The sequence below is a fragment of the Caenorhabditis elegans genome, chromosome V (assembly GCF_000002985.6).
Source record: "Caenorhabditis elegans chromosome V".
NCBI classification, from domain to species: Eukaryota; Metazoa; Nematoda; class Chromadorea; order Rhabditida; family Rhabditidae; genus Caenorhabditis; species Caenorhabditis elegans.
In genome coordinates this window covers 12,964,336-12,987,558 of record NC_003283.11, presented here as the reverse complement: position 1 = coordinate 12,987,558, position 23,223 = coordinate 12,964,336, and the positions used below count along the sequence as shown (strand labels likewise).

At 33.7% G+C, this 23,223-nt stretch overlaps 6 protein-coding genes and 4 non-coding genes across 13 annotated transcripts; 5 read left to right on the top strand and 5 right to left on the bottom strand.

Annotated features, from left to right (window-relative positions):
• Positions 1-397: 397 nt before the first annotated feature.
• Positions 398-14,298, top strand: shw-3 (BTB domain-containing protein; the record flags this gene model as incomplete). Of its 3 annotated transcripts, none has more annotated exons than NM_001380791.1 (10): positions 398-475; positions 11,218-11,316; positions 11,369-11,473; positions 11,520-11,580; positions 11,627-11,755; positions 12,289-12,609; positions 12,659-13,063; positions 13,712-13,828; positions 13,887-13,991; positions 14,040-14,298. In NM_001380791.1, 9 exons carry the CDS (start codon positions 11,228-11,230, stop codon positions 14,145-14,147), a joined length of 1,440 nt encoding a protein of 479 aa, NP_001366842.1. The 3 variants fall into 3 exon arrangements, with proteins under 3 accessions (NP_001366842.1, NP_001368707.1, NP_001355445.1); NM_001380790.1 differs by having other exon boundaries at positions 432-475; positions 14,040-14,147; NM_001368471.3 differs by lacking the exon at positions 398-475 and adding an exon at positions 6,950-7,002 and having other exon boundaries at positions 14,040-14,147.
• Positions 1,732-1,790, top strand: R186.12. The gene has a single exon (NR_069835.1). It is a non-coding gene; the product is annotated as an Unclassified non-coding RNA R186.12 (non-coding RNA).
• On the top strand, positions 3,906-3,960 carry R186.14. The gene has a single exon (NR_069834.1). It is a non-coding gene; the product is annotated as an Unclassified non-coding RNA R186.14 (non-coding RNA).
• R186.13 lies at positions 11,827-11,976 on the bottom strand. Its single transcript, NR_069833.1, has one exon. It is a non-coding gene; the product is annotated as an Unclassified non-coding RNA R186.13 (non-coding RNA).
• On the bottom strand, positions 13,250-13,399 carry R186.10. The gene has a single exon (NR_069832.1). It is a non-coding gene; the product is annotated as an Unclassified non-coding RNA R186.10 (non-coding RNA).
• Positions 14,279-16,449, bottom strand: pnn-1 (Pinin/SDK/MemA protein domain-containing protein). Its single transcript, NM_073846.7, has 5 exons — positions 16,345-16,449; positions 16,144-16,296; positions 15,728-16,091; positions 15,452-15,683; positions 14,279-14,782 (listed from the first exon to the last, which is right to left on the bottom strand). Exons 1-5 carry the CDS (start codon positions 16,440-16,442, stop codon positions 14,550-14,552), a joined length of 1,080 nt encoding a protein of 359 aa, NP_506247.1. The 5' UTR covers positions 16,443-16,449; the 3' UTR covers positions 14,279-14,549.
• Positions 16,450-16,828: 379 nt separating this feature from the next.
• Positions 16,829-18,704, bottom strand: lin-46 (MoeA N-terminal and linker domain-containing protein). Its single transcript, NM_073845.5, has 5 exons — positions 18,645-18,704; positions 18,403-18,583; positions 17,903-18,119; positions 17,425-17,794; positions 16,829-17,365 (listed from the first exon to the last, which is right to left on the bottom strand). The coding sequence occupies exons 1-5, from the start codon at positions 18,666-18,668 to the stop codon at positions 16,982-16,984; spliced, it is 1,176 nt and encodes a 391-aa protein (NP_506246.1). The 5' UTR covers positions 18,669-18,704; the 3' UTR covers positions 16,829-16,981.
• Positions 18,705-19,576: 872 nt separating this feature from the next.
• R186.8 (39S ribosomal protein L33, mitochondrial) lies at positions 19,577-20,251 on the top strand. Its single transcript, NM_001028914.5, has 4 exons — positions 19,577-19,637; positions 19,735-19,782; positions 19,832-19,935; positions 20,084-20,251. Exons 2-4 carry the CDS (start codon positions 19,766-19,768, stop codon positions 20,176-20,178), a joined length of 216 nt encoding a protein of 71 aa, NP_001024085.2. The 5' UTR covers positions 19,577-19,637; positions 19,735-19,765; the 3' UTR covers positions 20,179-20,251.
• A 97-nt stretch (positions 20,252-20,348) lies between these two features.
• R186.3 (ADP-ribosylation factor-related protein 1) lies at positions 20,349-21,556 on the top strand. The gene is made up of 6 exons (NM_073844.8): positions 20,349-20,443; positions 20,487-20,589; positions 20,639-20,772; positions 20,824-20,934; positions 21,037-21,236; positions 21,283-21,556. Exons 1-6 carry the CDS (start codon positions 20,351-20,353, stop codon positions 21,362-21,364), a joined length of 723 nt encoding a protein of 240 aa, NP_506245.1. The 5' UTR covers positions 20,349-20,350; the 3' UTR covers positions 21,365-21,556.
• A 1-nt stretch (position 21,557) lies between these two features.
• On the bottom strand, positions 21,558-23,183 carry srd-35 (the record flags this gene model as incomplete). 2 transcript variants are annotated; one of them, NM_001047687.3, is made up of 5 exons in its annotated part: positions 21,558-21,745; positions 21,789-21,946; positions 22,028-22,221; positions 22,267-22,407; positions 22,854-23,183. In NM_001047687.3, the coding sequence occupies 5 exons, from the start codon at positions 23,181-23,183 to the stop codon at positions 21,558-21,560; spliced, it is 1,011 nt and encodes a 336-aa protein (NP_001041152.1). The 2 variants fall into 2 exon arrangements, with proteins under 2 accessions (NP_001041152.1, NP_001041153.1); NM_001047688.4 differs by lacking the exons at positions 21,789-21,946; positions 22,028-22,221; positions 22,267-22,407; positions 22,854-23,183 and having other exon boundaries at positions 21,558-21,716.
• Positions 23,184-23,223: the final 40 nt, after the last annotated feature.

Here is a 23,223-nt window from a genome sequence, read left to right as displayed (position 1 = left end):
TTTGCACCTACAAATGGTGTACGGGACCTAGCTTTTTACTAATATAAGTTTCAAAAAAGCTTTTCAAGTGTAATGAGCACGGATTGCAATTTTCGTCCATGTCCACTGTTTAATCTTGTAATTTTGAAACTCCAACTTTTGTATATTAAATTAAAAATGAGTATCAATGTTTATTTAAACAATAGACCTTTAACTATGTAGACCATTTCTTAGAAAAACCGACAAAATGATGGCTGTTATTTTGAAATTTGAATAACTAAAATCAAAATTTCAAGACCTCGATGCAATCTTCGTCTATTATAATTATTCCTCCTCCCATATTCAATGTATTTTATATCTTTTTCCATATGTGTTCCTTTCTTCGTTATCATTGCCCTCATAATATTCAAATTCTCAGGTATAGCCATCTCCCCAACACACAACTAAACAAAATGATAATTGGCGACAAGATCAATCGGGATGAGGTGAACAACAGGTACGGTCTGAATAGAAATTAAGTTGTTGATTATTGGCGGGTGGAAAGAGGAAGGGAATCCTTGAAGAGATAGGAATGCATGCCACGGATGCCGTGATCCGTCGGCGGTGGCCCATCGATGAAAAAGTGCATTACACTGGCAAATGAAGAAATAGAGGTGATAAAGAAACAAGAGGGTTGCTGATGATGATAACCGGGTCGAAGATGTTGCCTTTTTCACCCTCTATTACACTTCATTGCTGAAACTGGATAATGACGATTAGTTGAATAAGGAACACGTCTGGATGTGTTCGATTTGAACATAAGACAGTTAAGAAATCAGTTTTGAGAAGAAAACATCAACGAACATAAAATTCATAAAATTCGAAAGATCATTCCTCATTGAAGTTTTCAATTTTTTGTGATTTTAGACTGACTTTTTCTTTAAAAAAATGCTTTACGCATTCCTATTGGTAAAAAAATCAAAAAAGTACAACATAGGTATAAACAATTGTTTCGTTATCTGAAAATATAGTTTGTTTCATTTGAAACAACTGAAGAAGTGCTCAAAATTGTGTAAAAGCTGAAAATTGCAGGAAAAAACCTACTTACTTAGTTTTTTGAGTTCTTTTTCAGTTGTTCCAAATCAAACAAACGTTATTTTCAGATGGTGAAAACATTTTTTCTTTCTTTTAAAACTACTAATTTTAATTAAAGAGAGAGCATCACTAGCTGATTTTGTAGAATTGCCGGTCGGCAGTTGATAAGCAGTCCGGCTTGGTCAAAGTTTTAAAAAGCTCTCGTGGTCGGGGATAATTATGTTTTTGAGTAATGTAATCAATAAAGAATAAATTATTAAAATTTTAATTGGAAAATCTATTATCAGAATGTAAAATATAGTAACTATTTCTAGTTTTGGGAAGCTTACTCGTGTGGAATATTTTCTGTCAATTTCATCGATGAGATGATACCAATCTTTCAGTTTTTGACTCCCATTCGTTTAATGAAACGGCGGAAAACGTAATGCATCTCTGAAATCTTTGCACGCCTATATTCGCGCTCTTTCCTGTTTTCCGTTCGACTCCGTGAGACCTACAATTTGTCACATTCTGTTCGGTTTTATTCATGAAATCGGGAGCTCTTTTATTCCCTACTTGTTGTCCCACTCATTGAATTTCCTTTTCCCATAAGGAGAGGTAACAAGGTCAAATATGCAAAATCGTTCGTTCGGTGCTTCTTCTCGTCTCAACAACTAAAACCTATTCTACACGTCATGGTTGTGGTGCCAAGCAATTGAATTTGTTATTATTTGGTTCCGATATTCATACTCTCTGCACACACAATTGACACGTTCCAACGCTAACTCTGCCTTTGTTTTTTCGGCGCCAACCGAACCAATTTGCTGGTCTCCTTTTCCAAAACTATTGTTAAAATTGGAAAAAAATAAGGAGGTGAGTTTTTTAATGCATGATCAATTGATTATTGTAACTATAATATGTTGTGATGATTGCTGACAAGAACTTTAATATCAAGATTTGAAAGAGAAATCATAATTGTTATAATATAGCCTGATAAAACCTTGCAAGATACGATTATTTTTTAAACTAGAAAATATTCATTGAAATTTTTATGTGAATTAGCAAAAAGTCATGTTTCTTCGCAAAAAGTCACGTAATGGCGTTCATTGTTGCAATTTTGCAAGGGAAAAAACAATCATTTGTTTTTTAATTTGAGAAAAGTTGTTTTAAAGATTCGGATATTTCTGAACAACATAAACAGATTCAAATGAATCTCTTTGCAAATTTTTAAAAACCGTTTTTCGACAACTTTATTTACTTTTGGAATTTTTTTGTAGCTCCACAGTGAATACTCTCAAGTAGAATTAGGCGAATTGGTCTTTTAATATATAAATACCTTGCCAGAATATGTAAAGTTTAAGAATGACAGCTGAAATTTAAATCGCGCGTAACCCAGCCTGCAACGTTTTTCTTTGTCATATCACTTCAAGCGGCAAACTTGAAAAGCATGATAAAAACTCGCAGGTAAGCAATCTTCAAAAAGTTCGAAGTATTAAAAAATTTCGAAAACGAAAAAAACAAACAGAAATTAGAGTTCACAATTTTTGGTTTGCAAGTCCTCTGTACATTTAGCAACTGCAGATTTAAAACCGGTAAGTGTGTCCTTTTCTCAAGGTCATCAAATTTAAAATTCTGAGTTTGAAACCTCGCTGTTTTCCCAAGGAAATGGTAGCTGCATAAGTGATGAGTAAGCCCTTGTGAAGCTCTTTTCCAACCAAAATCTTTCACTGATTGTTTCGTAGTCTTCCGCTTCACTTCTTCCTTCTCTCTTTCGTTCTCTCAATTTTGAAGAAGAAAAAAGATATTTTGTGAATTGTCTGACCGCTCGTGGCGGGCTCCGGTCCTCCGAAGTCGTTTAATTCTCCGTCGTTGTTGGCCAAAAGTTTAACTCGTTTCTGGATGTCCTATGGTCCTCTGGGGGTGGAGGATTCCTATCGAAACTATTTAATTAAATACAATTTAATGTTGCTTTTTTGTTCACAAAAGATTTCTATTCTCGTTCTTTTTTCTATTTTCTTTTTTCTTCAAATCTTATGACATCCCACAAAGAGAATACGTAAGTTCAAAAACTGTATTATTTTCATCTTTTTGCATTCTTCTCTAAATAGCCAAAACAAAACAGCATTCTCTGGATTTCTTAGCAGCTGAGCCGTTTTAAACAAGAAACTTTCAAGTACTACTACAACTTCTGAAACAATATTTTCGAGTTTAGACATGCTTTCCCTGTTTTCTACATAGACACTTCTCTATTTTGATTAAACTTGCATGACATACACGTATAAAAAATCGTATCAGATTTTATTACATTGCTGTAAAAGTGTATAAAATTTGTTAATATCATATTTTTGATTTATGTTAACCAAAATTTTGGAATATAACTTCGGCTATATAAATTCTTGCATTGTTCAATTTTTGAAAGTTCTGCTAGCCGTCATTAATTAATTTTGAAATTGAACAAAACCAACGTAGATTTAAATCTGAACTCACAATTTTGGCTGAGTTACATGAATTCAAAAAATTAGGTGCAAGAGAATTTCAGCGAATTTTATTACAGTGTATTTCGTGGAAAAATGTTCAATTTTTAAGTGCAAAATGACATAAACCGCTAAAGTTATCTTTCATTCAGAAAATTGAAAATTGTGCCTAGGATAATTTATATTTTGGCAATCGCCAGAAAACGTAATTCTTCTCGGATTTGAAACCAACACAATTTATCAATTTTCTATTTTCAAATTCTCATAAAGGTGCAATAAAACATACTTGAGTAATGAATTCCTGTTGCACATTGTGATTTTGCACGCAACAACTTTCCAAAATATTTCTGACAAATTTTTGTAGTTTTCACTGAAAAACGTTCTCGCACCGTTGTCTGAAAATATCGGATTTCACCTCTACTGCACACAAGTAATCATCAAGTTGATTGACCCGTTCTTTTGTTTATATTTCTTGATGTTTTCCTATTCTCTTACTTGTTTTTGTTCATACTTCTCACGCATTTGTATGTTGCCAAAAGCAATCAGTATGCTAATTGAACCTCGTGAGATAACTCTATAACCTCATTTATATATATATTTCTCTTTTGTTTTTCCCTTTGTCAGTTGTATAACTTTCTTTTATCAAATTATTTCCCTACGAGATTTTTAGAAAACTCGTTTTCCTGTTTCTTCTGTTTTTGCTTCATCACCATCAAATTTTCATCATATCCAAACAGCTGAAAAGTGCTGGAAAAAAGAATGAAAAAAAACAAGATTAGTATTCGGGTCAGTATGGGGAACCTCTGAAAAAAGAACGGCTCAAGGAAAAAAAATACTGAAAATATAGTCTGGCGTTGAAAATTAGAGGCCAAAGGCGGACAAGAGCAATATTTGAAATTAATTTCTACATGCTTCTTTTCCTCATCTCACTTCAAACAAAAAATTTGCTTTCTTTTTTCTTTTTTTTTTGCAAAATTAAACTAACTTGTGTTGCAAACTAAATTTCACGAAAAAGTAACACAAATTTTTTTGAAAAAGCTTAGTTTTTTAAATAATACCTGTTCATTTCTATATTTCCAAAAATTCCAAATTTCAGAATGTAGTTTCTCACTTTAAATCATATTGAGAAGTCTAAATTATATAACTGCCTATATTTTTCATAGTAAAGCTTTTATGCAGTTTAGTTTCTCTGGAAAAAAAAACATGGATTATTTTCGAAATTTGTCAAATATTTTGCTTCAGCGTCATTTTCTAAATGCCACTCAAAACATCCCGAAAAAAATGAAAATAAATTTGACGATCATTTTTGAAGTTTAGTTTACAAATCTTTTTGTCGAAATTATTTTTGAAAATTTCAAAAAATTACAGTTTTAGTGTATACCACTTTGGTAATTAAAAAACGTTTTTCAGATTCCAGTAGGTCTATGAAATTGTTGAGTGATAAGTTGAACTTTAAGCTGATGCTATAAAATAATTTCAGAAACAAAAATTGTTAACTTTCTTGAACTAATCATTTGCCAACTAACAATCAACTATAAATAAAGACGAATCCTGTAAAACAATTGCATACCTGTATATCAATCAATTTACTGTTTTCTATGTCTCCAGCTTTTCGAAACTCTCAATGAAGAAAATAAAAGTAAAGAAACAGAAAAGTACATTTCCAAAAGTGCTTGTCACTTCCAGCTCTTCTCCGTGTCCGTTTTGATCTGAAGTGCTTGCGACGATGGCGACCGAATAGCTGACTTTCTCGTGCCAATTAATCAAATTTATTCACATTCACATTCGCACACATATCTCCACCGCTTGCTCCTCCTCTTCTTTCATTCTTTTTTTGGTGAAAGCACTGATACATCCTTCTCATCTAAGAATTTGTCAACTGAAACCCACCCAAATTATACATTTTACTCGATTCATTAGATATATCTCAGTTCTCGGTTTTCTCTTTTTCCGCTTTAAGATCACTGTTCATTTTAATTCACATATATTTTTAGGTGCTTGCTTTCTAGTTTTAAAGTTTCCCACGTACTTTGCTGTCATAAAAACGTCATAATTTTGATAATAAGATATTTTTTGAGACTAGTTGACAAATTAATATGATATATACATATTCAACACTCTCTTGCACTTTTGTTATTCGCAGTCACTTCCAAAATAAAAATTTTATTAGCTGATTATTAAAATGTATCGCTATGTTCAAGCTTGTTTTTGATTTTGCATTAAATTGAACTTTCGTTTTGGGAAATTAAGCAATATTTTTTTATTATTTTTGTCTATAGAAATAAATTTAACAAAAAATTAGTATTCTTCAAAACCTCGACTGAAAATGATAACCTCAAGCTAAAAGTTTCGACGTTTTCTCGTTCGTTTCCAAAGTTTAAAAATTTACCGTATTTCTTCTATTAATATGGCTGCAATACTATTTTTCGAAGGTCTTCCCGCTTGCAATACTATTAGGGAGTGCAAGACTAATAGGGAGTGAAATACTATTTTTCAGAACATTTTTCTGTGTTGGGGCTTACTAGTATTTACTTGAAAAAACTCCAACTTTAATTTGGAAATATAGAAAATTTGATTGAAATTGCAACAAAAAGGTACAATAACTTCAATCTCATAAAAATTTTCTTATAAATTGTTGCAAAATATTCAAAAAATGTTATTAAAATCTTAAAATTAGTAAGGAGGGTTTGCACCAAAAAAAAGTAGGTGCAAGACTATTAGGGAGTGCAACACTAATAGGGAATGCAATACTAATTTTCGGAAGGTCTTTGAAGGGCAATACTAATAGGGAGTGCCAGTCTAATAGGGAGGCCAAACTAATAGAAGATATACGGTAAAAGATTATAAAATTAGAAGTGAAGATGTTACTAAAAAATTGTTCTCTGTAGGTTAAAATTCTAACTTGCTTTTTCAATAAACCTAAAACTTGCCTGGTAAAACATTTCCCCCGTTTCCGGGAATTTTCCTCAAAATATATCAACTTTTAATAGCAAAAGTGTTCTGAGACACTGAAATTGATATCCTGTGAAACAGCATCTGACCACTAAAACAATTATCGAAACTCAGACGTTCAATTTTTCCATTTTACAAAAATTATAGCTTGAACACATTTTGCAAAATGCCGAATGACAGATTCAACTTTGAACAAATATTTTGCATTTTGCATTTCCTTTAAAAAAAAATCTCCCAGTTATTTTGTCAGAAAATGGGGTGACACAAGAAAGAAACTTTTTTTGAAAAGCCTTGTTTGTTGCTTTCTCATTTATTGCCGTCGCCGGAGGCCTCTTTCCGAATTGTTGCCAGGACACCTTTTCCTAGTTTTTTCGTTGATTTTCATGTCTCACAACTTCAATTTTTCATTCTTGATCGAAATATTCTTCGTTTCAATTTCTGCTCTTTTTCATTTCTTCTTGATTTAGTATTTTTGGATCGTCCCCCCGTCAATGTCAATTCGACGACGGAACAATAATGGAACAAGTCCGTCGACCGCATTTGGGTAAGTGTTTCAAACAGGAAGAAATTTCAACAAAAAATGAAAAAGCAATTTGCAAAATGAATGGGAGCAGTGGAAAAAAAGTGAAAATGAATTAGATATACTGATGCTCTCTCTCTCTCTGCAAAAAAAGAAGATGAGAGAATAAAAATTAAATTGAGAAAAGGGCAGGTTACAAAGCTCATTGTCCTTTTTTTGCCAATCATTGTGAGTCTAAAATGGGCGACAGCATTCAAAAATTGTGAACTCTAGATTTTCGGCTTAAAAACTTGCATGCCGTGTTCGTAATTGTGTTTGTAGTGTTGTGAGCTAGTTGAGTGAATTTTGCTTAACAATTTTAAAATTCATAATTTTTTATTATAATGTGTCACTGTAAATAATACTTTGGATTTTTTTAACCATTATTTCCCACGATGAGTTATCTGAACCGGTTTATCGTTATCTGAAAACTCATAAATTTTACCAAGATTTCTGCAAAATACGGCTGATCTTACAACAAGTCAGTGTATTAGAGGGCGCAACACTAACTTTCGATTTGCTCCTAGGGCTGCAATACTAATATAGAAAACACGGTACATAGTTTTACAAGGTGTTATAAATTACAGTTATTTTTCTAAAAGTTTTATAAGAACCTCTTAAACTTGGACTATTTAAAATCTAAACTTCAAAACATTTTTTACAGCTGGATTTTTAACCCCGATGCTTTCTAACAACTTGCTCGCGTAAATCTTATTTTTCTTAGCTTCTACCCTGACAAAAGTAATAAACCATTTTCTTCAAAAATATCTGGAATAACAATAATAATAAAAGGGTAATAATCCGGTGTGTCCACTCATTTTTGCACCAACTGCTTCCTTTCCTCGGTGGCCCACATCTCCTTCATTTCCTTTATTCTTTCTTTCCCGCACTCTCGTCATGCGCATTCTTTTTTTTTCAGTCGACACCTTCCAAAAGAGAAGTGACAAAGTACATTTCCGTGTCCTTTGATGAGCAGCAATTAATGGGATGGAAGACTAGTGAGGGTGGAGGTGAATCTAGGAGAGATTCTAAATGTAGCCATGAATATAAATATTTGCTCACAAGTATTTTCTTTTTTCGCCCGGAAGTATCGCTTGAAAATCTTCGAGATCTTGAAAATCTTACTATTAGGTTCTTATAAAAAATGCTTCTTCAGATTCTAATTTTCGTTCTTACTGCACGTTATTTCCTATGTTTTGCTTTTTCGTCTAATCTAGTAGTGTCAGATTCTCAATTTGCTGCTGACCTTCTCACTTTTCATACAAATTCTTCATGATTCGGTTTTTCCACTATTCTCTCCCTCTCTGTCTCTCTATTTCTCTTCCTCTCTTTTTCCTTTTTTCACACTCCAATGCGGCCACCCAAATTGTATTTTCTGATGATATCTCCATATGAGCCACAGCACCAGTTACAATCTTGCTCAACAAAAATCATTTGTTTACCCCAAGTCACAAATATTCTCGAAAATTGGAACTAAATCTAGAAAGGCACTTCTTTGGACAGAAATATAATTTTAATCTGAACTTCTTATTTGAAGATGGAGTATTGAGAGTAGGGAAATGATTTGAAACCGCTCGTATAGTCCTAAAAATTCAAACTTTGCAAATCAATTTTGCAAAAATTTTGTTAAATTGTTATAAATCTCAGTCAAAAAGTGGAGATAACTCAAAATTGGTTTCAAAATTTTAAATGCGTTTCAATTTTTGTATTTGAACATTCTAGAACATTCAAACCTGCAGCAATTCTTAAAATCACTCAAAAAAAACCGCATTGTTGGAAAAAGTTGCCAGTTCTTCCAAAATTAGAGTAAAACAAATCGAAGAACAGCTACACAGCTAAATTTCAAAAAAAAACGGAGTATTTTCTTACATTAGGAATAACTGATTATAATCAAAATAGCCTGAAACGATACGAAATCTAAAAAATATATAAATGAACAAAAAATTTTTCAAGATAACTCAAGCATCTAATTGTCTAACAAGAAGTAACTCTTTTCCTTTTTCTTCAGTTGGCACCATCGATAATTACGTACATTAAGCCGAGTCTTCTCTGTCCGTGTCCTGTGTGTCTCATCATGATCCATGTACCACCTTCTTCTTCTACTACTACTTCTTGTTCTTTTTCCTCCTTTCTCGAAGTCCTCTTCCTACTCTCTATTTCGTTGTCCTGCAATCTAGAGTATGTGACAAAACATATCAAATTACCCGTGAACGATAATCTCTCTTTATTTCGTCTCATCTCTCTTTTTGCTCTGCAGAGGATCGGCTCATCATCCACTTGTTGGAATGTCTATTTTCACCGCCATCGCAACACTTTTGACAATTCAAAAAAATAATTTGTTGATGTTCGCTTTTTCTGTCCAACTGTTTCTAGGTGACCGAGTTCTTTTGCTAGAAAAGTCAACAAAAAGTGAATTAGCTGGCTGTTGCTGGGGAAAAATGTGGATTTGAAATATTTTCGGTCACATTTCCCTCTCGCTTTGCTTGCTTTGAATCAAAATTTCAATAGGTACTTGCTTTTCGTGTTTTGAGACTATTTGGACTTTCTTTGTGGTATTTGGGTGTGGGGTTTATAAGTTCAACGTTTCGTTTTTTCTTGCCAAAATGTTTAGTAATGATAATGCAATCGTTTCCAGACCAAAAGGCGTACAATTGTAGTTTTCTGATTTCGGAAGTTAATTGTATTTTTGGAATGTGAAAAACAATCCGGCAAAAACATTGAACACCTCTATCTGGTTGATACAATTTTACGGTGTATTTTGTAATAAAAAATAGAATTTAATAAATATAGCTGATCAGAGCGAAAAAATACAAAGAACCACATGGAGTCATATTCAAAAATCTATAGAAATAGTGACGTAGGAAATTATAAAATTATACATTATCCGAAGAAAAATAGCTTACTCAAAAAATGTTCATAATCAAGATCGACCAAAAAATATGTTTTGAGTTGTTATGTGAGTTTATAAGAGTATAATGTAAACAAATATTTATCCATGAAAATCATTTTCTTAAATTTGAATCGTTTTCTAATAGAGCATTTTTATTAAAATAAATCTGTAGGTTTAAAAAAAATTGTTTTTAAAACGTGACCTCCAAAAGAACTAAAATAAATTTATTTTTGTTTTATTGTCGAAAGTTTATTGTTGAAATTGTAAACTTGGGAATCTGCCTCGCAATAAGTATCCGTACAACTTACTTTCTAAACTAACTGTGGATATTTTTGATATTATAGGTTAACTTCAAACTTCTTTTTTTTCAAATCGAATAGATGTTTTTCTACATTTAAAAATAAATTTTTGCTCTAAAATGATATGCACACTGAAATTAGCAGTTTTGTGGATTTACCTAGAAGAATTTCCTCAAAACCTTTGTAGTGATACTAGAAAAATGCAGAAAACTTATTTTACCCATATCAATTCAAAATTTTCGGAACTTTTTCACGAGTACCGAGCCTCCCAATCTTAACAACTATCTGTAACTATACATCTCACGACGCCTCTCCTTTCGTCTTGTCTCTCATTTTGGCGTATGTGATCAAATTTTAATGAGGAAGCGGAAGGGACCACAAACATACAAGAGCGGGAACAATGGAAGCAAGAAGGGTGGGACGGGAGAGACATAGGAGATATGGCTCCAACTGGGGTGGTGTTGGTTGTGTGGCGTCGGCTGCGGCAAAAAATAAGACTGCTCCTCTGGCCCTTCATTCTCTGCTCTGGTGGCACGCTTTTATGATTGTTATTATCCGGTCTCAACACAACAATTCATCACGCTCCAGATGCTGCTTTTGTGCCAGATCTCTTGAGCCACCAGAAACAAACTTACAAATTTACGATTTAGATGCATTACGGATAACTTTTGTGAACATCCCCCTCCTCCTACCGTAGTCGACTCCAAAGTGATATGTTTTCCGTCATTATGTTCGGGCTTATGTGCATTTTTATGTACGTCTTGCTTTCTCAACAACAGCTTTCTAAGTTTGATATCACTTTCTGTATATTTAGCTGAGATTAAGCGTCCTTCGAAGGATATACAACATACTGAATTACGTCTAGTGAAAGGCTTAAAAGTTAACTAGTAGGCCTGACTGAAAAACTTGGTTTTTGAAATCCAAAAAAACATCAATTATACATTGCTCACTAGTCAGTTAACGTTGTTTTTTTTTCATTTGCTTACAGAAACAATTTTCTAATAATTACAGACAGACTGTCATGGACAGTGAATACCGGATCATACTCAACGTGGGTGGTGTTCGACACGAAACCTATAAGCATACGCTTAAGAAAATTCCAGCTACACGGTAAAGTAACAATTATTCCATATTTCTTTCTAGCATGATTTTTTTTATTCAGACTATCCCGGTTGACTACAAATTTGGCCAATTATGATCCAGTTTTAAACGAGTATTTTTTCGATAGACATCCCGGAGTTTTTGCGCAAATACTAAATTATTATAGGTAACAAGGCACAAATCGCATTTTCGATAATTTTTTTGAGTTTAAGAACGGGCAAATTGCATTATCCTCTTGACGTGTGTGGACCATTATTTGAAGAGGAGTTAAAGGTAAGAAGATAATTGTTAAAAGATAAGAAAATACATTATTTTTTAGTATTGGGGACTTGATTCAAATGAATGCGAACCATGCTGTTGGATGACATTATCTGGTACAAGAGATACACAAGATGTGCTCAAAACATTAGACGAGTTGGATATTGAAGTTGATCAAACAGAAGGACCTGTAAGCTTTTTGTATAACAAGAGAAAAATGCAGAATTTTAGAACATTTTTTATCCATTATGATTCATTTTACAAAGCAATATAAAAGTTTTTGCGACTCCTAATCAAAAAAAAACCGGCATACTAAGTACAACGTGAATTTGGTTGCTATGTCTGCACATTGTGGAGTAAAAAGTAATCGAATGAGATCGTGGCGAGACCCACCGAGAAAAAAACCGTGCCTTTAAATTTTAAAGGCACAGTTTTAAATTTGAAGTGTTCCTATTATAGTTTTTTTTGAAATTTTGAAGCTTCATTTTAAAGTTTAAAATGAAGCTTCAAAATTTCAAAAAAAAAACACTATAATAGGAATACTTCAAATTTTTCGAGGTTTCAAACTCGCTATACTTCAGATTTTAAAGTAACTATTATAGAAGTAAATATTGGTGCCAGATATCTCTCAGATAGTCAGAAAAATTCTATTTTTTACCAATTTGACAATAGGCTTGGTCTAAAAAAGTCACGATTGGCAAAATTAAAACTCGAAATTTTCAGGAACTGTACAAACGATTTGGTTGGGAGGATGACTATCATAATGATAGTCTCAGTGCCTGGCAGAAGATCAAACCTCGGATTTGGAGGCTTTTCGATGAACCAAATTCATCTAGATCAGCACAATTTATAGCAGCTATTTCTGTATTTTTTCTGATAACAGCCATCATTGTTTTCTGTCTGAAAACCCATCCTGGTTTGAGGATCCCTGAATTAGCTCCATTTGGAAACTTTTCGCGGAATCATCGGAGTACATCTTCACGAATACATCCTGCACAGATAAACATTGATAAGGCCAATTCTAGGCCTCATCCAACTTTTATGGTACAGTATACAGAAAGATTGAATATTTAATATTCCTTATACTTTTCAGTACATAGAAACAATATGTAACATTTGGTTCACGATTGAAATTCTGGCAAGATTCTCTTCATGTCCATCTCGTTTTGAATATCTTCGTGCACCTGTGAACATTATCGACATTGTTGCCACTTTGACATTCTACATTGATTTATTATCAAGCATGTTTGGAGCAACTGCAGATCTTGAGTTCTTCTCCATCATTCGTATTATGAGACTTTTCAAATTGACTCATCATAATTCGGGACTCAAGATTTTGATGCACACCTTCCGAGCATCAGCAAAGGAATTGATGCTACTTGTATTCTTTTTGGTATTGGGAGTTGTTGTATTTGCATCACTGGTGTATTATGCAGAACGGGTGGAAAGTAATGAAGATAATCAATTTGTGTCAATTCCGATTGGATTGTGGTGGGCGGTAAGTTGAGAATGTCTATTTATACTCACGTTAAGCCCTTTAAATTTTGAACTCAATATTTTGAAAGTACCTTTCTCCTTTTTTTTATTTTTTGAGTTGGATGAATGATTCAATTTTTCAAAACTATTTTTTATAGTTTCCAAAAAATTTCTGTACTGCGTGCCCACTTCTAAACATTCTTTAAAAAACAATTAAATGTCTGGAAATAACGTATTACGGGAACACTACGTTTTGAGGATGCGTATTGCGCAACATATTTGACGCGCAGAATATCTCGCACCGAAAACTACAGTAGTTCTTTAAATGACTACTGTCGCATTGTTTTTCACTTTTTTTTTCTGATGAAACATTGTAAAAAAACAACGAAAAATAGGAGGAAAATTAAATATCGTTGTCACAATTAGAAAAGAAATTCGTTTCGAAAGTGCAGCCTGTAAATTGACATCAGTGTTATAATAACATGTTACAGTAGACATTTAAAGATTTACTGTAGTTTTCGCTGCGAGATATTTTTCGCGTCAAATATGTTGTGCAATACGCATTCTCTGAATTTTACATTCTCGTAATATTTCTTGTTACAAATTCTGAAAGTAAAATGAAACCTTTCCTTGTAAAAATGAAACATCAGAACAAAATTCCAATTTCCAGATCGTCACAATGACAACAATTGGCTATGGTGACATAACACCTCATACATATCTGGGCCGCCTGATTGGTTCGATTTGTGCTCTCGCTGGTGTATTGACAATCGCTTTGCCAGTTCCAGTATGTTTTCCATTTATTATTCAAATTAATGTTGCCAGTTTTGAATTTTAATTTCAAGGTCATCGTCTCTAACTTCGCCATGTTCTATTCCCATACACAAGCTCGTTCAAAGATGCCCAAGAAAAGACGAGGAGTGCTCTCAATGGATCAAGTTGCTCAGCATGTAAGTAAAATATTCTAGGGGAGGCATTCGTGTATTTCAAACTTTCAGGTAAAACATGCTCCGGTTCGAAATTCCAATGGACCAACGCAACGGAAGAATATGGAAAATACACCACTTGTATCCAACAACCATACACCGCCACATACCTTAATCTAGTTGTTTCATAGCCATTTTTTCCCTCAAAAAAGTTGTGACCAATTCATCATCATTTCATCAAACCCCTGACAATGACGAGTATTAGATTGATCTCAATTTTCTCAGATTTCTCCTTTCAAAGACTTTGCTAGAATAAATATTTATTATTTTTTTATCTGTCGCGAACAAAATAGACAGATCAAAAGAACGGTCAAAAAAGAACAAAACAGCAAAAATAACCAATTTAAAACTTGTGAAAAGAGAAGAGAGTAATTATTTTGGAGAACGAGGAGATTAAGGTGTTACAAAAACTTACACTTTCACGGAGATACCTGAATTTCATTAAAAATAAAAAATACGATGACCATTTGAAAGCTTCGCATTGACACACAGCACAGTCGGTACCTGAAACCTCACAACCAATCAATCAAGCTCCACATGGACATCAATATCATCTTCCTTTTCCTCATCATCTTCTGCCTTCACATCATCCTCAGTTTTTAGAACAACTACAATATCCTCGTTCTCATTCTTCTCGTCTTCTTCCTCGTATTCATCGTCTTCGTCTTGCTTGTGATCACCACGTTCTTCAGATATTTGTCTCACTCGATCTTCGAGATCCTTTTTCAGTTGTTCTTCGCGATCCGCAATTTGATCTACAAAAAAGAATATTTATATTTTATAAATAGTCAAAAGTTAATGTTTTTATTATCGTAATAATATCACGAGATCTTGGCATGCCTAATTAAAGGCGCACGGATTTATTCGGATGTGTCTCAGAGTGCAAAAAAAATTTTTTTCAACTTTTTCGACATAATTGCTCGTTCATTTTCCTTCCAGTTTGCAATAAAAATAATTAACATTTGGCGAATTGTGTCATTTTTTTCTGTTAAAAAAAGCTTAAATCAGTTAATAAAATGGAAAAGTGTTTTGTACTGAAAACTGATTTAAAACAATTTTTACAGAAAAATGAATAGAAAACGATTAAATTCTCCAAAGAGCAGTGTTTTCATTGAAAAATGTAGAGCCAAAATACGAGGAAGCGACTACAAAATTCAGAAAGGAAGACCACAAAAGTGTTTTAACTGAATTTCAGCTTCTGTGACAAGGGCAAGTTGCCCAAATTTCAGATTTTAGCAAAACCTGGTTGTTTTTGAAATTTTGGCCATCATACAAGATTTTTGAAAATGCTTCGAGTCATTATGAAATTTCGTTATTTCGGGCATCGCTTTTGAAATGCGAAATTCGACTCGTGATGTTGTAATTTTTTAACATAAAATTTTAATATAATTTAAATCATTAATAAAAATTTAGTTTCAACTAACCATCGAGTTGTCTCTCCGTGGCTTGCTTCAACTCCAACGATCGAACGGTATGCTTGACCGGTTGCCAGAAAATATGTGGGCTTGTCGTAGTCTTTATCCAGCCCTTCATAAGCTTTAATTGATTGGCATGGTGTTCGGCGTACTGGATCAATGCTTTCTTTCGCTGAAGACTTTTCAGTTCCTTCTCCTGCTCGCGTCGTTTGTTGAGGAGATCGTGTTTCTCTTCTTTTCTCTGAAAAAAACTAAATTTTTAAACTTTCATTTTTTTAACCTTACCGATTCGAAATCCTTCTTCTTGGTTTCTTCAAGCTTTTTCTCAACTTCTTCTTGCTTTTCTTGCTGAGTAGTTTTCTTTTCAGTCTTTTTGAAAGAACTCAAAGTTCCCATTATCAGATTAGAAAATAGACGACGATTTCTCTGTTTACTGTCTTTATTCTCAGTTTCTTTCAATTTTTCAATTTTTTCTTCTCTTCCTTTTGAATCAAGAGCTGGCATGACAACAGTCGACTGGATTGTTCTTTTCTGGCGTTTTCCATATTCTTCCTCGTCCGCCTCGTTCTCCAAATAATCTGGGCGTTGGCGTTTTTGATTGTCAAAGCTTTGCCGGCCACCAGTTCTGCGATCTGTTCTATCACCGACGCTGAACATATATTAATTTAAATCACGCTTCTACAAGTCCGATTTTTACAAACCTGATCCTCTTACGGACCCCACCAGGAGCTTCGATTTCCTTCCGTGTATTCCATGCACTAGCTTCATCTTTCAGTCCAAAAGCATCACGGCCAACGTTTCTCAGTGGAGCTTCTTCTGGTTCCTCGTTGTATGAAATGCGCTGACGTGGTGGTCTGAAATTCCAAGTTCTGAATTGAAAAAAAGAAGAAATCAATACAAACCTCCCATTCAAAGTAGTCACTTTGTCATCAATACTCCTCAGTTTGTCTCTGGCAGCGGTAATATCGGATTCAAGCTCTTCAACTAACATTTGATCCATTTTCAGTCTGAAAATAATCCTTTGAGAGAAAAATTGATAGAATAAATACAAATATATCAAAAACGAATTAATCATGCCAATTAAATGTTCATTAAGAAACACAATTTTTAACTGTCACAGTTCCAGTTTTCTAAATTTTTCTAAATAAATTTGAATTTTCGAAGAAAACGCCATGTTTTGGAAGATTTTGTACAGAATAACTACTATTTATTGAAATTAAAAAAGGTAATTTTGTTCTTTCAAACAAAAAAAACGAATAGAAACTCTTTTTTGCAAACACATCTGCTCAAAATGCCGCGTTTTCGTTGTGAAAAAAATGGAAATCAATTAAGTACGCAAACACGCTGCGGTGTACCAGTACCTTTTAACCAGAAATCACGACAATTGTAGACATTGAATTTATTTCAATTGAATTCTATGAAATATCATTGAAAATTAGATGTTTTTAAAGTGAAACATGTTACAGATCATATCAGAATGGAGGTATAAAAGCACCGAGTAAAAACAAAAAAAAAGGAAATATTGATACTGGTGAATTTTCATGCAAAGCGTAGATCAACCACGTCTCCGGCCGAAAAACAAGTGTTGGATTTTACTTCTAAAATCGAATTAGCTCCAAAGATATCTTCACAGCCTAGTGGTGTTGAAATTAGATTTCCCTTAGAAACTTCGCTTCGAGCTCGCAAAAATCTTGTCTCCGACGTTTTCGATATAGGTTGTGTCAGTTCAGCTTTGAACCTATGGCTTGTTTCAGAATTTTGCCCTTCCATTGCACGTAAAATTGGTGAAACAAACAGATTTGCTCCAATCCAAGATGAAACATGATATTCTGGAAAAATTGAAAGCACTACAGGGGTTTCATCAATCTTTCCAGTCGAAACGGTGAAGTTTCCTGGAGTTGAGTCTACATCTTGAATCTCAAACTGAAAATAAATACAGTTTATGTTTTACTATCAGGTTTAAGTATCGTTATAGATCTCACTTTGAATTTCAACGTTTTAGCTACTTCCCGTATCACCTGTGCTCCTCCAACAGTCACAAGCACACAGGCAAAACTTGCAGCCGTTCGTATTTTTTCCTCAACTTCAGTAATATGCTCAGTTGAACTTCCAGCGTCAATTGCCGTAAAACCTTGAGATTGGAAGAGTTCTAGTAGTTGAGAGCGGTTGAAGCTTCCGTACATTTTATTCGAGTTTAGGTCACTTCCAATTGATAGAACACATACTCGTGGTTTCTTGTAGATTTCAACTTGAGAAATTCCAAGAGCATGAAGAAGAGTAATTGACATAGTATCTAGATGATGACCATCTTTCAGCAAAATTTCACCAGTTTTAGCTTCTGATCCTACTTCTCTGAAATATTTCAGTAAATAATGTTTATGGCTAATGAAATTTCGATCTATGTGTGTAGCTTATTATAGTTACTATTATAATATGGAATTTGATATATGAACAGCTTGCCTTATATTGTCGCCTTCTTTAGGTTTTCTCAAAACTTCGATACATTTTTCTTCTTTCAATAAAGCTACATTTTCAATCGGAACTACAGTATCCGCACCATCTGGCACCACTCCTCCGATGGTTATTCTAACGCATTCGTTAGATATTAACTCTGCGTTATATGGTGTTACAGCAGTGGATAATCCAACGATCTCTCTCTTTGTTCCGAGTTGATTGACTGAAATGTTCGATTTAAAAAATATACTACAGTAGGAATCTTGAAGTTCAATTTCAAAATTTCCAAGTTCCAAGAAATTCAATTTTATTATCCAGGTGTAAAAATTTAGCGATTTGTGACAATAGAGTACGGTACCAGGTTTTGAAACGACCACAATTGTAAAATATGATGCTACAAAAGAGAGCGTGCGTCTTCAAAAAGTACAGAAGTTTCCCATTCACCAATTTTCTTCAAATTTTCAGGTTTGGTTTAAAAGCTTATTGTTTGTGAAAAAAACCCCTACCTATAATAGCAAATCCATCAACAATAGAAGTTCTCTGTGCTGGAATATCGTATTCTGTTATTATGTCCTCTGCAAGAATTCTTCCTGTCTTCAATGAAGTCACATTGACAGTCTTTTCTTGTGGTGGAAACAGTTTACAGAGATCTTCCAACTTTTGAAAAACATCATCAAGTGTTGCAGGCTGAAAACATACATTTTAAGAATTTCAAATAAAGTTTGAAAGTTATTAGTGAAATTCGAACTTTTAACAATCCTGAAGAACTCATTGGATTGACTCCCACTGATACAATTCTTGGTTTTACCTGAAAATTCTTTGAATTCCAGAATCAAAATGAAAACATTTTAAAAAACTGTCAAGAAATATAAAAAAATTGCTTTGAATTAACATGTAAATAATCGAAAATTTGCCAATTTTCGAACGGCATTTATGCATGAAAATCAGGTTTTTAGTTGAGAAAGAGAACGATCGAATCTGCTCGATCACACATTGTCCTTTCTTCGTTGAAATGAGGTAGAATAGGAGGAAGAGGAACGTAAAGGTCTTTGAGACTTTTCAAGGACAAATTCACAAAGTTGAGGTGTTTTTTATTGGGATTTCAGCAGTATGGTAGAAAGTGACCTCAAACAGTGAAATGGTCGTCAGTAATGTATGTGTTCTCCGAAATGGCTCGTGGAATCCATTTGCAACATGTGGTCTTTAGAACAAAGGAATTGGTAGAGTCTACAAATAATGGCCTAAAGTGCAAAATTTTGAAGAGACTATATTCGTTATTAATTTTCTAATTCATGATATTGCAATTTCTGTTTATCACAATTATTCCAGCTGTCCATTCTCAATTTAGATAGTTTATCACAACTACCGTAGTCATTCTTCATAATGATACTTGGTCGTCACACGGCCCGAGAAGTGGTACCTGTACGCAATTTGTCTACCGTATACCTGGACGTTTGGGCGCGTGTATCTCAAAAACGGTTGATCCAGTTTTTTTGTGATGCATATAAAAAATGTCCGAAATTAAATTCTAAATTTTTTGGACCAAAGCTTTTTTCGTTATCACGCGCCCAAACCTGGTCTACACTTAAATTATCAGTAGAGCGCATTTGCATGGATGTACCACTTGCCGGGCCGTGCGTCAGCTAAAATGCATTAATGTATTGACGCGCAACTGCGGACACACGGTGTTTGCGTACTCTCTAATATTTGGCCAATTTGGCAAGTTGCCAAAATCCAAAAAGTCAGTTTTTTCTTATAATTTCTTGTTATTTTTCGTTTTTTTTGCGGCAGAATGATCGAAAATGCATTTAATTCTAATATATTGTTGTTTTTTACAGTTTTAAATTGCCACTGCTCTATCAAAAAGTCATGGGAGCCAAATCAAAGTAAGCTCATTCGGAAAAATATACTTATAATTAATATTGTTATTATTAGATACGTGATTGTTCAGCTGGCAAGCGTAATTACTGGTTCTACACGAGTATGGGTCAGGGAACGAGCTGCTGAAAAGTTTGCTGGAATTTTCTACGATCCAGCTTGTAAGTTTTTTAATCATATAAATTGAATTTCTTGATGCTCCTTAAAAATCGAAAAATTGCAAGCTTTGTAAAAAAGGGGTTTCCAAATATTCCCATCAAAATAATCTTGAAATTATTTTAAAAATTTCACTAATTATTGTTCTTCTAGATGGAAAGTCGTGCCTATTTGAAGAAGTCAAACGAGTAAAGGGAAAATCAGAATTGCCGAAACGAATCAGAGGAATCTACAGCATCGAAAACTAGCTTTACCGGTCAATTTTTAGGTCTCTAGATTGTTTTTCTCATTGTTTTGTACGTATAAAAGTTTAAAAACGCATCTATTTTTTATATTGATTAATTTTTGGTTGATACCATGACTTTTATCTGTTTGATGTTATTTATCGAGTGTTCAAAAGTATAACTGAACATTTCAGAAATGGATAAAATCGATTTTAACGATCCTACGACACTAGCTGTGTTGGCGACAGCCGTTATTGGATTGCTCACAGTCCTTCTCTTAGTTTTGAAGGTAATATCTGAAAGATTAATTCGAAAATAATTTGACATTTCAGAGTTTTGCATCGTCTAACAAGAATAGAGTGTTATTTGTTGGTCTTATGGATTGCGGAAAAACTACTATTTTCACCCAGCTCTCACAGAAAGAAGCCGAATATCGTAAGATTTTATATTTAACTTTTGTTTATAAATTTTAATTTGATTTCAGCAACTACCACAAAAACGTACACATCGATGGTGGAGAATAAAATCACTTTAAGAATCAAAGATAAGGAGAAGGAGATTATCGACTACCCAGGAAACGACAGACTGCGCCAGAAGCTCATCGAGAACCATCTTCATGTAATTATTTATTTTAGAAATGACATTTCTCATAAAACTGTATTATTACAGAGCCGTTCACTTCTCCGGATCGTGTTTGTCGTTGACTCGGCCGCCTTCTCAAAAAATGCTCGTGACGTTGCCGAGCTTTTCTACACCGTAGCTCTTGAAAATGTCGATAAGGTTTGTAGAATAATTATTTGACTTCTATATCAAAAGCCAAAATTATTATTTATCTTAAAGATTAATGTACGTTTTTGTTGAAATTCCAAAGTTGAATTTTAGGTTCCAATCCTGATTGCATGCCATAAGCAAGACTTATCTCTGGCAAAAACTGAAAAAGTTATTCGAAACAGCTTGGAAAAAGAAATCGGACTCATTAACAAATCACGTGCAGCTGCGCTTATTGGAACTGATGGATCAGAAGAGAAGAGATCAACTTTGACTGATACTGGAATCGATTTCAAATGGGAGGATCTTAAAAAGTGAGAACACAACTTGATTTTAAGTATTTTCGAAGTTTTGTTTCAGGCAAGAAGTCTCGTTCGTCTCAACTTCATCTAACAGCGAAGATTTTGGAGTCCACGAGATCGCTTCCTTCGTCAGAGCATAAAATACAATCCTTTTCTAAAATTAAACTTTCTATCCGCGCTTTGGTTGTTTTTCTTTTGATCACTCATATCATCTTTTTCATAATTTCTCTGTAAAGCATGGCTTTGACGATTACTAGAAGTTTATTCTTAATTTATTGCATTTCCTTTTTGTTTCTCTATCAGAAATCGTTTAGAAATGAAACTTTATGTTTTCTAAAAATAGCCAGATGGAGTCAGCGAAGCTATGCGAATGGTGCTTGTTTGTTGATGCTTCTTTCCGAACCAGGACTTGATTTTGGTACGATATGGTACAACGAAGTACAGATTGATGAGTGGATCGAAAGATGCAGCAAGATTCGGGGACATTGCCATGAAAAACTGTTGAACGAAGATTTTTGTTCCTGGAATAAACATTTCCTGATTTGGAACAAGAAAAGTAAAAACCTGTGAGAAGTGAATAAGAATACAATGTGAAAAAGGGAATGTAGAAAATAAAATGCATAACAACTTGAATTGTAATTCCCATCATAACATTTTTCGCGTGATAACGAAGGTACGGCGATGAGCCTGACAAAGCATTGTTCAAGGACTTGTTAGTTTTCCTGGAAGAAAGTATGCTTTAATAAGTTTATCTCATAAAAATTTGGTTTTTTTCTACCCAACAAACAATATGACATACTTACCAATGAAACCAAAAGGTGATAATAGGAGAACAGTAAATTGCATAAGCAATCATTGCAAAGTTAATTCTATTTGGTAATTCACCCAATTTCATGTTCCCAATTTTAGTAAATTCTATTCTCGTATCAGAAAAACTTTCTTTATTTAGTTCCTCGTTTGGTAATACGTTTCGCAAAACGACTACAAAAGCGCAACACTGAAGATGAAAGATATAATTAAATGGGTATAATGAGGAAATTACCATAGAAACCAAACATGGAATGTAGAATAGGAAGAGAGATCTGACGAGTTTCCAACCGAAAAGTGGACCTTTTGAGTTTAATTTATGATATTTGAAGTATAAAGTGTAGGTCAGAGATATACCAACTGCAATGCTTACCGTCTGAAATATGGGAAATTTGATGGGAGTCACGTTGGTGATGCGGTGGAGGTTCGATAAGACTATGAAAGCAATACATTTAGATAGTTGTACAAGCCAGCAGTAAGGTGAGCCTACCGTACCACTACAGTAACCCGGTACTTACATGCAGGATTTAACAACTTAAAACGTCAGATATAACTCACTACCTACATTTATTAGTAGAAGTTAACGTGAAGTGAAACAACTATTAGCATCCGTACCTTGCCTGTTTGTCAATTGGTAATTGCGAAAATTGCCGAACTAATTTTTTTTCGTCAATTTGGATTTGGCAAAAAATTTTGATAATTGTCAAATATTACATAAACTTTTGTTAAAATCTCATTTCGGACATTGCTGTTAGTCGCCCAAACTGGTACGTACATATCACTTTATACTTATTTTTAAATTATATTTTTCACACAACCTACCTGCCACATCATAAAGAGTGAAAAACAGAATTGTGTGTTCATTTCTCGACATGGTCCATAGCAATAGACGGGTACATTTACTTGATATTCAGATAATATTCTTGGTTGAATATAGAACAATATAGAAGTTGCAAAAACATCTAAAAGTGATGTTGTTAAGAGTAGAAACTTTAAGAAATTGAGATGGGATGGTGAGAAAAAGATGATAAATACAAGCAGAACGGAATGGAAAATAAGTGTTATAGTAAGGAATATTGGATAGACAATTTCATTAATTACTTCGTATATTTTTGAACTCGGATCTTCATCCACGTTAAGTTGAGGAACCATCAGTAAGCATTAAAAAATATCAGCTCTCAGAGTTTGTTAG

Coding starts and splice junctions, on each gene's coding strand:
- lin-46 (NM_073845.5), bottom strand. CDS start 18,668: ATGAGTTCTTCAGGATTGTTAAAA. Junction 17,795..17,902: donor AAAGAAGGCGACAATATAAG/GCAAGCTGTTCA, acceptor GAAATATTTCAG/AGAAGTAGGATCAGAAGCTA. Junction 17,366..17,424: donor CTAAAACGTTGAAATTCAAA/GTGAGATCTATA, acceptor ATTTATTTTCAG/TTTGAGATTCAAGATGTAGA.
- pnn-1 (NM_073846.7), bottom strand. CDS start 16,442: ATGGATCAAATGTTAGTTGAAGAGCTTGAATCCGATATTACCGCTGCC. Junction 16,092..16,143: donor GGGGTCCGTAAGAGGATCAG/GTTTGTAAAAAT, acceptor ATATATGTTCAG/CGTCGGTGATAGAACAGATC. Junction 14,783..15,451: donor CACGGAGAGACAACTCGATG/GTTAGTTGAAAC, acceptor TCTTTTTTGTAG/ATCAAATTGCGGATCGCGAA.
- R186.3 (NM_073844.8), top strand. CDS start 20,351: ATGGATAAAATCGATTTTAACGATCCTACGACACTAGCTGTGTTGGCG. Junction 20,935..21,036: donor CTCTTGAAAATGTCGATAAG/GTTTGTAGAATA, acceptor GTTGAATTTTAG/GTTCCAATCCTGATTGCATG. Junction 21,237..21,282: donor AAATGGGAGGATCTTAAAAA/GTGAGAACACAA, acceptor GTTTTGTTTCAG/GCAAGAAGTCTCGTTCGTCT.
- R186.8 (NM_001028914.5), top strand. Junction 19,936..20,083: donor AATTTTCTACGATCCAGCTT/GTAAGTTTTTTA, acceptor TTGTTCTTCTAG/ATGGAAAGTCGTGCCTATTT.